The 16,331-nt window shown below is 40.3% G+C and overlaps 1 protein-coding gene across 1 annotated transcript in view; it reads right to left on the minus strand.

The window, feature by feature from the left end:
- mrpl11 (mitochondrial ribosomal protein L11) overlaps positions 1-16,331 on the minus strand; it is a 49,835-nt gene that overhangs the window by 23,597 nt on the left and 9,907 nt on the right. Inside the window, exon 2 of the mRNA XM_079670402.1 lies at positions 7,861-8,037. Coding sequence (XP_079526528.1) covers positions 7,861-7,983 — 123 coding nt within the window. The 5' untranslated portion in view covers positions 7,984-8,037. The remainder of the gene's footprint in view (positions 1-7,860; positions 8,038-16,331) is intronic.

Raw genomic sequence — 16,331 nt, forward strand, 5'->3', positions numbered from 1 at the left:
CTCTTTTGTCTTCCGTTCCTTCTTTTATTTCTCTCGTTTGTTTAAATGTGCCCCACAGCCGACAGACAGCCTACCTCTCTGTACTTCTCCTGTCAAGGGTGGTTAGTCAGAGAAGAAGAAGTAAAAAAAAAAGCAGGGCGCAGAGGCTGGCTAAGATTAAAGGGCCAGAGCCACTGCCTACAGCAGAGTGGCTGCCGACTGCCATTTATTTACCGTTACACACAGCGAGAGTTTGGTGGAGCACTGGAGCCCAGAGAGACTCACACAACATGCTGCCTTAACAACAATGACATCCCAAGCAGTTCAAAAGGAGACAACTTTAGACAAACATATGGCTTTGTTTTGCTCCGTCGAGCACTTTGTTACAACCCATCCCACCTCATTACCCCCGACACAGCGGCAGCTACAGCCTACTAGCTCACACTCACTTACTCAGGCAGAAAGAGCCACATATAAGAGACAGACGTCTAAATCATTCATCAGAGCACACGCTTTTGGGCAGAACTTCAAAGTTTATTACCCGAGAATGAAATGATGCAAACGATTCGGAGGCTCTTACGATATGCAGTGTAATACTGGAGACAGAGGCTAATAAAGTCTCAGGCATCGGGGTGACCTCAGGGGATAAGTGAGTTGACCTGACGATCCAATACATGTTATGAAGAACTAGGGATGACAGATTAGAGTTAGGGTGTATCTGGTTGACAGATGATTTAAAAACAGACTAATTGGATTATGGTTTAATTGTTAAAGTCAAATCCAAGCTCCTTAAACGCCATAATTCACCACTTTTATTTTATTTTATATCATTGTAAATAACACGTGTTCAGAAGATATGTGTAGTTTTAACAGCGAGTCTTTAAACTGAACTGACTGCACTTAATCCTCGTTGTCACCGACAGAATCAGTGGCTTTTAGCAGTGAAGCTCCACTCACCCATGATTCAGAGCGTGGCTGGGATTCACATTAATGCCTCTCTGAAAGTCTATTTAAATACAGAGATATGACTTCATCCGCTATCTTCTGTTAGGATCTTCTCTTAGAGGCAGCTCCCTGTGTCCTGGAATAACTGTACCTTACCTATACAATCTACTACGGTGTTACTGATGAGGAGAAACTGCTTCATGAGGGAAAAGTAGGTAATCTACAGCGACATGTTAATTACATCTGAACATACCCATTGATGAACAGCTCGTGTCAGATTTATGTGAAGACCATTTGTCAGATATTTTAATGCCCTGTAAAAACTGGATCACTATAATTTAACCGTACTTTACTACAAGAGAAACGACATAAATCCAAACCTGAATTTTCAGAGATGTGATTTAGATCTAGACGTGGAAGAGATGTCGTCGTCTTCTTCTGGCACTTTGCCTGGTTTTGTAAAAAGGCTGTTTTAGTACGAATTCAGTAACACGTTGACCAAAGAGTTCCCATTAGATCACAAGCTTCTCTTACTGGGTATTTCTACTAGTCAGCAGATCTTAAATTTATTCCAAAATTAAATATATAGAGATTGTTTTATGTGGGTAGGAAATGCATTGCAGGAACATGGTAATCTGATTCCCCTCGCCTCATTCATGACCATTATTTGGTTAGTTAAGTAATTAGTCTCCAAAGACATTATTTCATACAAAAAAGGCAGAATAGGCTGTTTGGTACACACACAAAGATTTCCTGCGTTTCTCTGGAGGTCTTTGGTTGTTGGAAAGCAAGACGTTTAGAGATGTCACCTTGGCTTTGAAATAATAGATTGATCTAGAAATAAATAATAAAAGCTAATCTCTAGCAGCCCTATTATATTCAAATAAAAGGACACAATACCTTTTGGAAAAATTGGCATACTTATCAATCAATCCAAAATAATTAATCAAGGAAAATAAGGTTTTGTTGATTCAAATAAATAAATATAAATCACAAGTTGAAATAAAAAGGGGCAAATCTTTTTATCTTTCTTTTATATATATCTTTTTATATTTGATCTAAAGGGTAAAAAGTACACCTCTGACATCAAGGTGATGTGATCAAGGCTTCTTTGAAGGAAATGTGTCAATGGAGTCTCCCTTTGTTTCCCGATACACTGGCTTTTATTCTTTCTATTCAAAGTGGCTTTAAATGTGAAGGACAGAAAGTAGGCTCTTAAACTGTGTTTTGCAATTTAAAAAGGAAAATATCACAACATTTGAAATAATATGTATATATTCAAAAAACCTAAGCAAAAAAAAGACAGCCAAAGCCACAGAAATCTTCATTCTCTGATAACCCATTATTAGTGCTTGTGTAGGCTGTTTTGAATGAACTGAGTTTGACAGCTGTGTGTCTGATGCTCTTGGAAATAAGGAAGGATACACAGGAAGCTGATCCAGGATCTCCAAAGTGTAGGAGCAAGAAACGACGAAGAAGGAAAACCTAATAAGACTGAACGTACTACTACTGATCTGAAGACCGTCAGAATCGATGTTGAATGTTTCCTAGCATCAAAACATACTTTAAAAAAAATCAAATGTAAGTTATGTGGAACACTTCCACACCAGAATAATATTACATAAGACTAGAAAAAAACAAAATTGTGGAGGTTAAAGACAAATAAACCTGAGAAATTGTTTCAGAAATAAACAAAACGAAATGTTGTCTCAAAGAAAACTCCAAATGGGACAAATCAATGATTTAACGCACTTGAAACAGAATATCCGTAGAGAACACGGTGAGCAACAACTATTCAAAGGTGAAATTGAGGAACAAAAACAGGCGGTAAAGATCACACCGCATACTTGACGAGGATATGAAAGAAACCACTATTCCTATTCTTGCCTGTTATCTTGAGCTGTCGCATAAATCAGACAATGCAAAAATGATCATTCCAACTAGGGCATCTTTAAGAGAGGGAAACCGTGTAAGTTGGGTTGAAAACACCCATAGATATCACACACACCCACTGATGCCGACATTTCGGCACTCGTGTCACTGTGTTTTATGTGATGCGAGAGAAAGGGAGAATTGTTCAAAAATGTATGAATTATACTGAGTTTATATGTATGTCCATTGGGAGTGGCATTACAATTATTCCCTCCGTCTGTCAAGTAGTGTGCATGTGCTATAAAAAAAAAACATGTTGTTGCCAAAGTTAAAGGTGAACCATATTCTTTATTATGCAAAAGGTTTTTTTGAGACATTTGTATTATTTGTTCATGTTTGGAGTCAGGAGTAGTACAAACTGAAAAACTAAATGACCTCCAGGGTTGGGAGTTGAGGGACAGTTTGTGTCTCCCGTGAAGCTGAGGGGAAAGCAGATTTAGCTGAGCCTCAAATGTGATCAGTACAGATCTTAAAATGCATTATACATCCAACTGGTGAACAGTGCAGAGACGGTCAAATGGGGTTATTACGGTCCCTTCACTTGGCAGCAGTTAAAACTCCGGCTGCTGTATTTTTCAGAGAGAATGAGAGATGGTGAAATGGGATTAGATTAAAGTACAGATCCTCCCTTTCATTACTGGAGAAAAGTGGATGTTTTCCAACTGTAAGAATCATTACTCGTTGCATTTTTCATTAAAAAGGCGAGGTCACTGTCAAACATCATTTCAAAGGATATGACCTCTGTGTGCCTGCAGGACTCTAGAGAATAAGATATCTGCCTGTGTTAACAATCTGTTTAACTAATACATGAGTTCATTGATGTTTTTGTTCACTCAGTGGTGGAATATAACTAATTTCATTTACTCAAGTACTGTGTTGGAGGTCCAATTCGAGGAAATTGTACATTTATTTCTGCTCTAGGGCACTTTCACTTCTACACTAATAATAATAATAATAAATCATACTTGTAAAGCGCTTTTCTAGACACTCAAGGACGCTTTGACAGAGAATAAAAAAACAACAAGAAAAATACAAAAAGAGATGCATTCAAAGTGGTTGAATGCAGTGTGGAAAAGTGGATTTTGAGTGATGACACTAGATGTGTGATAGACTGAAAGATGAACGTTCTTTGTGTGTTGAAAAACTTAAGCTGAACAAACTATTTACAAATGCCTGGGAAAGATGCGAGGATCTCAGAGGGCAGCTACACTGAACACAAGTAGATTTTATTTAATATAATGAATAGCTGTAAATGTAACAACCCAAAACTAATAAATGAGTTCAAATGCTGATCCTTAAACATCGAGCAGTAAAATGCAATGTACCCTTTAATGCAGCAGTGATATTAACCCGACATCATATATAATATTAAAACACTGACGGGGAACAGTTTACTGCACTTTAACTACATCATGCCGATTATACTCACATACTTTCACTTTCAAGTAAGATGTTTTACTTGTATTGGAGTATTTCTACAGTGTGGTATTAGTACTTTTACTGAAGTGAAAGATCCGAGTATTTCCACTACCACTGTTCGAAGGAGCGGAAACTTATTTTAAAAGATAACAGTTGTCTAGTATTTACAGATTCAGCAGTTTCCCAGCAAGATTACCACTCATTTAAAACTTTAATATAAGCCTAAAAGAAGAAGAAAATATACTTTATTCATCCCTTACAGGGAAAACATTTCCCCACTCTGTTGTGTTTACGCACACAGGGGAGGATATACGTGCAGAAACACAGAGGGTATACATGCACTCACAACCACATGCAGATAGGAGAGGTGGCAGAGCAGAGAGGCTGCCAGGTACCCGGCGCCAAGGGAGCAGTTTTGAGGTTAGGTCCCTTGCTCAAGGGCACCTCGGCAGTGGCCTTGGAGGTGACGTGAACCGGCGACCCTTCGGTTCCAAGACCAAGTCCCTACAGACTGAGCCACTTCCGCCTCTAAAATGGACCCTTATACAATAAGATATAAGTATAAGCTCCACTATGTTAAGCATAGTGTCTCTAACGTTATTGTCCTATGTTCCTGAGAAGGTAGTGTACAGCGAGTAAAACAAAAAGAAGCCCCCAGGAAGAGCGCCGGCTGCTGAAGCAAGTTTGGGATTGGGAAAGAGATGTCTGTAAATCAGCGTACAATAATTTTTGAGCTGAATAAACTACCCAGCACAAACACTTTTAAAGCCCTTATTTAAATGATTAGGGTCTTAAAAGTTGTAAAATGCACTAAAGCCCGAATCCAGGGTTATTTTCCCTCTCCGTTCATCTTAGTGAGCTGAGGCGCTGTGGATCGGAGGCGGGATGACCCTGGACCAACTCTATGAGGAGTGACGGGGCACCACCTCCGACACTGCATCCAGTTATAAATCCAATATTGAGCAGCAGCCAACTACGGTCCAAAACAATACTATGTGAATCTTGAGAATAAACCAAAACAGAAAAGTTGTGGGCATAGAAATCTAAAGTATTGGTTTAAAGACAATGAAATGCTTTGTAGAGCTGAGGGTAGGTTCAGATTTGAGTTATAGTTATCTAGAGCAAAAGAATAATCCAAAAAGTAATCAGCAAATTAATCATTAAAGAAAAGGTTAATTGAAGCCTAAATATGTGAATACAATAATACGAATAATATCAAATCGTATGTGTGGATCAATACAGAGAACATTCAAACAGAAATGGGTTTAAGACTAATTATAACTGCAGTATTTCGGAGAACTAAATAACTCCCAGTCTGGTAGCAATTAATTTACTTTATGTAATAGTTGAGCTGGTGACGGCAGCGTACATCATTTTGAACAAAGAAAACATAAAGTTCCCACACTGTAACATCGGAAAAGAAAAATAGGATGTTTTCACATCATCTAACTCCTTTCTGACATCCAGCATTTGCTTTTTCCTGACATTGTTAATAGTGTGTAGCTCTTTCCTGCCAGATTTGTTCATTTTTCCATCCCATTCTCCGAGCGTCGTCGTTAAGTCACGGAGATTGATGAACTGTGAGAATTGATCTCGTCTCAAAGCGTGCAACAGCAGTCAAGGCTGATGAGCACTGTCCATTAAAGAGCCTCACTGGATCATTTGTATATACAGAACGAGACAGATGCTTGCCTTCATTCAGTTTCACAAAGGACTATCAAAGTTGAACAGCTGAACCACCATAACAGCGGGAGCAGGTTGTGTGTTTATGGTGTAAAATAATATAAAAGTTTTACAGCACAGATTTAAAGACAGATAGAAATACAGATGAGGTTAATCAACACAGCATCAGCATCTTCTTAGTCAAGCAATAGGGATGGGAACGATTAATCGAATATTCGAATACTCGAAATCATTCAGGTATTCGAATAATTATTCAGGTATTCGAATATGAGTTACTAATATATATATATTTTTTTTTTTTGGGAGGGATGCCTAAGTTGATTACATATTATCAAATTGAATAATTCAATGTATACACAGTGCCATAGCTAAATGTGTTGGGTGACGTCTAAAGGTGTGTTTTGCTCCGCTCACCGGTCCATCACCGCGGGCAGAGCTGCAGGTGCTGATCTCTCTCTCTCTCTCGCGTCCGGTTATACTTCAATCGCATTTATGTCCAAATCCATTAGATCTAGCTAATGATATGGCTGCTGCCCCTCCCTACACGCAGATCACGCAGACTCAAACCTCATCTTATGCCCAAATGCGGCGCAAATGCGCTCCGCAGCCGTTGCGAGGTTCCGGCGCTAACAGTTCATGAGCGTGTTCCCCCGCCCCCTGTCATCACTCGCGACACATGACATGAGTGGCCAGCCTAAACAACAATAAGCGCTGCTTGGCAACCGTGTGTGGCGGCAAAGTGCCTAGACATTTTGACAGGAGAGGTTTAGTTTTGCCGGTATTCAATATATTTTACCAGTCATAGTCGGGTAATTATTTACACTCTAAGAAGAGTCCTACACAACAGACATGGCGTCAAAAAGGAGTAATGTGTGGAAATATTTCGACCAGGTTAGTGAGTGCGGTGTAGAGTGCAAACTATGCCAAATTAAACTTATATACATACTATACCTTGCTATACCCGCAACCTCCGTTCCAGCTGAGAGGGTCTTCTCTACAGCTGGCCTGATTGTGAATCGCCTCCGCACATGAAAGCTGTAGGCCTATAGCTGTCAAACTGTGATCACCAGTTCAATACATTTGACAAATTCGACTTGGTTTCCATACTTATTTGAACATGTATTTATTTATTTCCAAAAGTTATTGAAAAAAATCTTTTGGAAAAAAAAATTGAATTTTTTTTTATAAGACATGTACATTTCGGTTAACCGGTTAACCGTTTTTTGGGGGGTCGAGTATTCGAATATACATTTACTTTCAAATTCCCATCCCTATTAAGCAACAGAAGGAAGGATAGCCTTAGTTATTTTTGAAACAATCCGTCTTTCTCCATTGCTCAACGCTTGAGGTCTGCGTATACACATATACATCTAGTAGGAATGGGCACATTGGTAGTGGTGCATCCCTGAGCAATAAAACACAAGAAGACCTCAGCTGTCTCTCCGGAGCAAGTGCGGAAGAAGTATACAAGAATTTAAGACAAAAGCTTCACAGGTTTAGTGCCGTTTCATCGACTGGCTTGTAAAGCGTGAGGCTAATGTAAACGGACAGCTGCTGTGGATGGAGGCGTTAGTGTCTTTGGCCTGGAAACTGTGAGAAAATAGTTGCAGCCTGAAGCAGAGAGCGGCCCCCACCTGCACCATGGAGCTGTGCGAGCAGAATAAGAATGGGAATATGAATAGTGGTATGAGGGGAAATGGATGTGGTGCTGAGGTTTTACAATGAGTTGACTGAGAGAGAGGAGAGAGAGGGAACTATGTGATGGGCAAAGTGAAAATAGGCTCAGGTTGTGTGACGGTTAATGAGACCTGTTTACGGAAGGTCAGCTGACAAAATGAAGCCCTGCTACTGCAATTTAATGAATGACTGGGAGCGAACAGATAGAACGGGAAGTGATTTTACCTGTCCGAGCACGGGGCCGAGTGGGGGTCCAGGGGCCGCTTGTCCTGACCTCACGATAGCCCGGATTAAACTGCCCGCATCCACTTTCTTCACAGCCTTAGCTGCCTTAGAGATCTTTGACATCCTGCTGTCTCAAAATCCTTAAATCTGCTTCCAAGTCAACTGAGAATCCATCCACTGAGAACACAGGAGAAAAACATCAAATTAGCTTTCATGAATAACACAACCGAAACAAATCATTTACACGCCAGGCTCATTAAAACATCATACACTCAAATCGATACTGATACCCGCAGGCAAAACTCGTGCCTTTCCATTCAACAGCAGGAGAGTAATTAAAAAAATCGTTGCCTTCGATCGGCTCAGCGAGAGCCACTTTCCTGGAGGTGTTTGCAGTGTGGATCAGCAGACGAGTGCTGAAGAGCCTGAGAACTGGCAGGATTTAAACTTCTGTCCCAAAAGTCATGGGTTGCTGCAGCAGAGCCTCGTAGAGCCCAGTAGATGTCAAGAGTAGAGGGCAGAGGAGAGATAAGTAACAATAGTAAAACCGGGGGGGGGGGGGGGGGGGGGTGCAAGTGGCATACCCATGTATGAACGCTAAGAGGGGTCAGCTTTTTCATTCCACCTTAAAATGCATTTGCCAAATTAGGAGTCAATTAGTGCAGAGGGGAGCCTGGCCACAACTCCTGGCTTCTCTCTAGGGACACATAAAAGCTAGCCCATAATCTTCTGCTGGAACAAAAGTGATACGGACAGAGCGGTTTTAAAAAAAGAAGGAAAAAAGATCAATGCTTGGAGCCAAGGGACAAATACAAGTTTTAAGGTTGAGCCTTGTGATGCAGGGATCCCTGCATTCAATAAAAATAAGTATTGGAGGAGAGGAGAGGAGAGCAGCCATGATTCATTGTAGCCAACAGAGGGTATCCAATTAGATCAACAGAGGAGACACAACCCAAAAGATATATGGGAACACACGCTGCTTTGGAGCAACAAATGGGGAGAAACTGCTCCGAAGAAAAGTTGAGTCTATCTTGGCTGCTGATTATCCAGCAGCCGTTAAAGTGCAACCTCCATGAGGCAATATTTAGGGCATTAGAGCATTACCCATTCTGCGGAAAGAGTCCCAAATAGAATCCATTTAGTTTGAATTCACTCAATAGCTGTCTTCAGTGCAATGCCTTAAACTTCTGCATTTCAGAGGTCAATTTCACGCTACCCACTTATTGTGTTAAGGTACTTCATTGCAGAAAATCTGTGTAGCAGTTCAGATCCATTTTGGAGCTAGTTAGAAAAGAGACCAATATGCATTCAATCTGAAGGGAGAAAAGCCACTTCTTTGACAGAAAAGACTCATGAATGCTTAAATGGCAAGCTGCAGAGAAATGACTTAAACAGCCGTTTGAGGAGGCTGCAAAGAAAATCAATCAATGAAATGGCGGACTGTACGTCCAGAGAGATGAGGCTTAACTGGAGTTTTGTGACTGCGAGAGAAAAACAATTAGAGCTAGCATCAAATGTAGAGTTTAATTTCTATTTGGGGCAAAGGGAATAACAGCGGGGAAATGACAACGTCAAGCTTTAATGCACCGCAACGCCAATCTCTGTTGGAGTATGAATAATAAAACCACAGTTCCCTTGCAAAATGAGATCACTCATCACAAGACCAAGCGGTGAATGCAGAAGAAGAATTGACCTACATAAGGCACCACAACTGCACAGAGCGCACCTTTCCCCACAGCTGAATTGACATTAGATTCAAGGCATGGAGGCGTTAACTGTGCAGCGGCAGCAAACATAGTTCAAGGCACTACAATAAGCCTCAATCAGAGCGGGGGTAGCACTTTCCTGTGCATAATCAAATCAACGCCGCAGTCATTTGCAAAGAAGAGACACAATTCTGAGCTGCTCTTTAGGCAGAATATTACATTCATACAGCAATTACTGGCAACAGTGTTGTCGACAACACGGAGAACGCAGATAGAGCAATTTGTTGTGGAGTCGCAGCGTAAGAGCACTTTGTTGAAACATGCTTGATAAATGACATGCCACGAAGCCAGCGTTTAAATGACCATCTAATGAGGAAGCTGAGGAGAGCGATAGTAGAGCAAAGAAACCCGTTGGCTCATTCTCATAGTGACATCCCTATAGTGACATTCCTATAGTGACATCCCTATAGTGACATCCCTATAGTGACATCCCTATAGTGACATTCTAAGTTCAAGGTTTTTCTTGTCCTTGCCATTATCCCATTAGGATTTGGCATCAAGTCTATGGTTTTCAACTCATGTTGTTTTGGTTGATAAATCAACCCCTAAATCCAGACTCAAAATCATAGCAGTTTCTCGGCCTATCTGTCAAGAAATCATTCCCCCCCGCCGCCGCCTGTCAGACAGACGACCTGGGATGGAAACACAACATCTCTGAGAGAGGTAAACATGTCAATAAAACCGAGCACACGGGGGGGAGCTGGAGAAGAATAGCGTCATTATAAAGTGCAGGTCTACATAAAGTGTTGTGGGAAGATAATGTTGAAATTAGACTCTCCGTGTAAAAACTCATTCCATCTTTTATCCTCTATTCATTATAAAGTGTGTTCAGATTTCCACGCAGCTGTAAACAGCAGCAGCTCCGGTGGTGCGTTTCAGAATAATTAAAACTGACTGCACTTCAAGGATAAAGCGGTCTTTGATTAAAGAAATTAATCAGTTTGCTATTAAAAAAGCGTGTTTAATTGCAGAGGTAAAGCACACCGCTGTTCTTTGTTTAGGCTATTAGAGTATCTTTCATCTTCATTCAGGAACAGATAAAACAGAAGCCAGCATCAATGCATCCTCTAAATCTGCTCTTTATTTACAGCTCAAGGTTAAAGACTTTCAATACAATTCTGGTCAAATAAAGGAAATGATCTCTTTTAGTTGTCGTAGGAGAATGCCCTCCATATAAATGATACCAGCAGTGGATCTGCCGTGAGGAGATCAAGTCTTCTTCTTCTCTTTGTGCCGTTTGATGAGATAAAGGCTGAATACTAATTGATTTTTCAGTGGGATCCGGCTTTGTACCTGAAACATCTCAGAGGAAAGTGTTGCTCAATAATCTTTGTTACACTTCTTCTGTTTTCTCCTCTTCAAATCTCGGCTCAAGTGAAAAGAGAATCAGTGGAGAAAATGAAGTCAAATATGTTCTGCCACATGGACTAAAGAATCAAAGATGGTTATCTTTTCAAATTAAATCTCTGACAAAGATTTATTTGAGGGTAAAAAAAAAACATGAAACTTTGTGCTTCAGTAGAAGCTTTCTCCACATTTATAACCCTCAGAGCACCTTTATGTGGCTGCTTTATGTTTCCCTGCAGCTTTCCCCCACGTCCATCCCAAACTATCTTTGTAGGGTCGGGGGGAGGGCGTGCCCACCAGACCAAAGGTAGTAATGCTGACTTGTGTTTGCCAAGGTTTAACATAGGGCTGAACGATTAATCGCGATTTGAAATGATGCAATTATGGTGAAAGAAACCGTCTGAGTCAGGTTAGTCATGCTCCATCACATGTTTCTATTACAGGGTGAATCTTAAAATGAAGCTTGACTTTAAAGCAACCCAAAGGAAGTTTCATGTAAGTTTAGTTCTTTCACTTGTAGCTCGGGCTGCGGGGGTGCTAGAGACGGGAGCACATTGATACGACCTTCCTAGCCGGAGATATGGCCACATTTTGCAATAAACTTCTGTTGGGTCGCTTAAAAATAAATATCGCAAATCGAATTGCAATATCTGTCAGAAAAATCGCAATTAGATTATTTCCCCAAATCGTGCAGCCCTAGTTTAACACCAAAATCTGGTACTTTTCATAATTTGGTTTAAGAATAAATATGTAAAGAAAGTAAAACTATTGCCCATGGGAAACTCGGACGCAAGAAACATGGAGCCTGGCAGCTGGCATGGCTGCAAACTCTTATCACACATTTGGATAGGGAAGAGCAATATGACAAGACATACCATGAGAAGGGTTGATTCATTGAGGAATCATTGGATACTTTCTATACACAATACTCCCGGGATTGGTGGTAAACAAAACTAATACCAGGGTCAAAGTTCAGTTAAGCGAGCTGTTGAGCATCGTAGTTGGCAACAATCAAGTTATAAGAGCAATAAACTGTGCTAGAATGCGAAATTACATATCCGCAATCAAGCGTTGTCCTTCCCCACTTTCACGTAGCTCCATGAACGCAGCATAGTATTGGCTTGGTTTTGCGATCAGAATCAGAATACCTGTAGGCCTATTAGTGCCACAGGGGATACATTTACATTGTAAATCTACTAGGGGCTGTGCTGGTTTTATAGTCTGACCGCTGCAGGAAGGAAGGACCTGCGGTATCTCTCCGTGAGACAGCGGGGATGTGCGTCAGGTCCACCAGAACAACCTGCTGGCTGGTTGCGGATACCTTATTTCACATTCTAGCACAGTTTATTGAGCTTATACCTTGAATGTTGCCAACTACGATGCTCAACAGCTCGCTTAACGGAACTTTGACGCTGGGATCAGTTTTGTAACATCCATGAAGGCAACATGACAGAGGGAGGCCTGTCACTCAGGATGCCAAACTACTCATTGGTAAGCCCCGCCCCCCCAAACAACATCAGGGCCAAAAATTTGAAAGCGGAAAAAAAAGATCTGAAAGTGGAAAACGATCTGAAGGTGAAAAGCAATGTGAAACCTGAAAAAACAAGGTTTGAAACTGAAAAAATTATTGTATTGAATCTGAAAACGAAAAAAGTTGCAACTGAAAAAAAATAAGGATTAAAATATCAAAATATAGATGAAAGCGAAATCTGAAAATAAATATGTTATCCAAAAAAATTGTTGAACTGAATCAAAATAATATTCAACCTGAAAAATGATTTCAAATATGTTAAAAATTAAAATCAATGTTTTGATGGCATAATTTAGTTAGAACATACCGTCATTTAAATGCTATTTTATTCTGGAAAAAAACGGAAGTTCCCAATACCAAGCTTTTATTCTGAAAATCCTTCATAACGACATCCGGGACCACCGTCCATTAGTATCATTAAAGTGGCTATTGATGGCGTTCAAATGTATTACATATAAAGTTATGAAAGTGATAAGGAGGAGAAAAGGCATGTGGAAGTAAGCAATGAATGTAAAATGTCGGAATCCTCCGTATAACGCAATATCGGACTCAGAAGAACGAGGGGGAAGTCCCCTACGTCACTACAGCTCCTGAGAAGAGGAGCGAACAGCCAGCAATCGGGAAGGACGAAGACTTGTGTGCTCTCTTCTGTTCGGCCGACCACAGAGAGGGAGCTTTTTACATCCCTCTCTCTGAATCATCTTCTGCTTGTAACATTACCGCGCCTTTTATTAATTAAAGTACCCATTTGAAGCTTCTCAGAGACTCCATTGATACACTTACTTTTAAAGCTTCTCTCCAGGACACGAGAATAACGAACATAGTTAACAAATACTTATTTTTATTTTGAATACATCATTGTATTTTTCAAAGTTCAGGATAAAAACTTGAACTTTCAAATAAATTGTATTTTTTTGAATGATCAAAACTTATGACCCTGAAATAGCTCCATAAAAAATGTGAACAGTATGTTTTTAACAGTTGATTACCCTGAACTTTAAGTATAATTGAACTGAAAATCCAATACAAAAAAAAGTTATAAAAAAAAAAAAAGTTATAATAATAATTTAAAAAATAATCGTTTTCTTTCGATTATTTTGTTTTCGTAATCGTTGCAAGCCATAATCTTAATTTCGATTAAAAAACGATTAATTGAGCAGCCCTACAATAAAGTTGAATTTGACAATGTATTGTCAGACATCGGGGATTCAGTCCTGCTGTTTATTTGTGGCTGTACGAGGCCTTGCTTTGAGTCAAAGACGGACAGTAGGGAGGGGACATGAGAAGAGTGGTTATAAAATACAGGTTGAACATCTGTCCCAAAAACCACGCCATCATGGAGCTCTGTGGTACAGGATTTTATTACCAACAACAATTTTTTTTACTTTCACATCACTCCCTTCCATTTTTTATGATCTACTTTACTGTTCCCCATGTGTTGCGATAACATGGTGTTCACAGCCGGCTGATCCAGCCCTGTGATTTAAGCTGATATTACGCATTTACAGAAGCTTCTATCTGCGGCTGTGTTTAAAACGTGTGATCCATTACTTGATACATATGTCTGCTCCTCAGGGTGTAATCTCTGATAAGACATAACATATTCTCTCTTGGGTCTCATCACTCAAGAAACCCATTCTGTTTCCATCTCTTTAAAAGAGATTTAAAAAATCGGATTTCCAAACAGAAACCACCATTAGTATTCTTAGAAATTACAGGCAGAGGGACAGCTTTCAATGTAATCTTCCACACTAAAACTCTGACAATCAGTTACAATCATCTCTAAGCGTGGCAGTCCATCTAGTGGCAGCATTCACTTTTACATTTGATGCACATGGATATTTTCAATTAGAGATTAACTCACAATAATCATGCGCTCACACGAGTGACTGCTAAAGTGGCTTATGTCCCACCACAGGAAGCTGCCACCAAAGAAAATTTAAACAAACAGGAAGAAAAGCCCTGAAGACAAGCTGAAAACGCCGTGTACTAATAGAAAAAGAGAACTGGCATATTTGAAATTATAAAAGCAATTTCATGTTTCTGCTCATCTGTGCAGGAAAGTTTGAACCCCATTAGTTCAACAATTAACGACGGGCGTCCTTGAATACATAAGCTGAACAAATGTCTGTTAACGGCAAAACAAACACGCAGGAAAGACCTTCAGCGGCAGCAGGGGAACTCTGAGCTGCAGCATTTGTTTAGATGGCACCACGTTGTGAATAAAGAGCGGCAGATTAACGGTAATCGATGAGACTAATGCAGTGACCAAACAGAACAAATTCACTGGGCGGCGATCGTTCGCTGCGCTACACGGGACGCTCGGGATAAGATTAAGAGAAAGCGTCAGGTATAAAGTTATAGAGAGCCAGTCATATGCCAATGCTGCTCCGCTGCATCAGTATTCAGCTCACCTAACACAGGCCCTGGAGCTATTGATTGCTGAATGCCAAGTGCTAAAGGCCGGTCAAATAAAACGAAGAACTCAAGACGAGTCTGAATGATCCCACAAGACAGAGAGCGGGGAACTCGTGGCCTGATTTAACCGAGAGCTGAACCTGCAGGTCTCGTCTCTCCACGCCAACAAGATTTCAGAAATAAACAACCCGTGATTTCCACTCAGGAATAAACTCATTTGAAATCAAATCGTCTAGTCTAACACCAGATTTAATTAGGTTGAAATGGCATAGTGAGCTGTAAGAGGCAGGAAATGCTTCACATCACATTTTCAGGGAGCAATTATCTATTTTGATTAATATCTTTTAATTTAGCTGATATTATCACTGTGGAGATAGACTTTTAATTTGTGCTAAAATATTAATGAAATCTGGAGGGTGAAGATTTTGACTGTGCAGCACGTTTTATGGTCCAACACATCATTACACAATGCGTCGTTTCAGTCTCATTCTGACGGGTTTTATGATCATTTGAAACGAGGGCTGTAAAAAATATTGAGCATCGCATTATTTTGTGTGAAACTGTATCTATTATGAAAACAGTTTACATTGAAGGAGTTTTTACTCAGGCTCACGTTGAATGTTACAGTGACTGCACTTACACAAATGAGTAGCAGGCCTTCAACAGCCTCAGACTATTTGAAGTGTGATAGAAAAATCAAATGTTCCTTTTTGTGAGGAAGTATCTTCCCCACAAAAAGGAACATTTGATTTTTTTTTAAATCACAAAAAAAAATTCTCTGCGCAGAGCCCTGACCACACCTCTGTTATAAAGTAGCACCAAGTGTGAGCCAATCATATGGCTGTCATGTTTGCTCTGTATACACAATGGGCTCCGCAGTGCATTATAAGCACTTCACTTATCTCTCAGTTGTCAAGCAGAAACACATCAGTTAATAAGGGGCAGCTGCTTTAGTGCTGACTGCTGAACACATTCCCATCACTGCAGCCTGGACTCAAACCAGCACCTTGTACATGAATAGTGATGACTCCCAGTCTAAACTCCCTGAATGCATTATCTCTGCTTCCCTGTGATCACATCCCAGGGAAGCTGTTTTCTTCCCAGACTCCCCTGAATTACACCCCCCCCCCCCTCCCCACTCACATCATGTTGAAATGGATGAGACAGACTGTGTAACAAACCTCCTCCTGCAATTGGAATACACTTAAAAAAGCAAACAACCACAACACTAACGCATCAGCAGCATATGGTACCTGACATACATTTAAGAAATAGTGAAAACCACTCTCAGTTCACAGGATTGTCTGGAATATTGTGCCGTCAGCCAACATGTTTTACTTGTTGTGGCTATACAGATGGTAGCTTTTTCAGCATAAAGCACAGGAAAACCAAAGAATGGTTTGGTATGT

This window comes from Notothenia rossii (assembly GCF_949606895.1).
Source record: "Notothenia rossii genome assembly, chromosome: 3".
Lineage (NCBI taxonomy): Eukaryota > Metazoa > Chordata > Actinopteri > Perciformes > Nototheniidae > Notothenia > Notothenia rossii.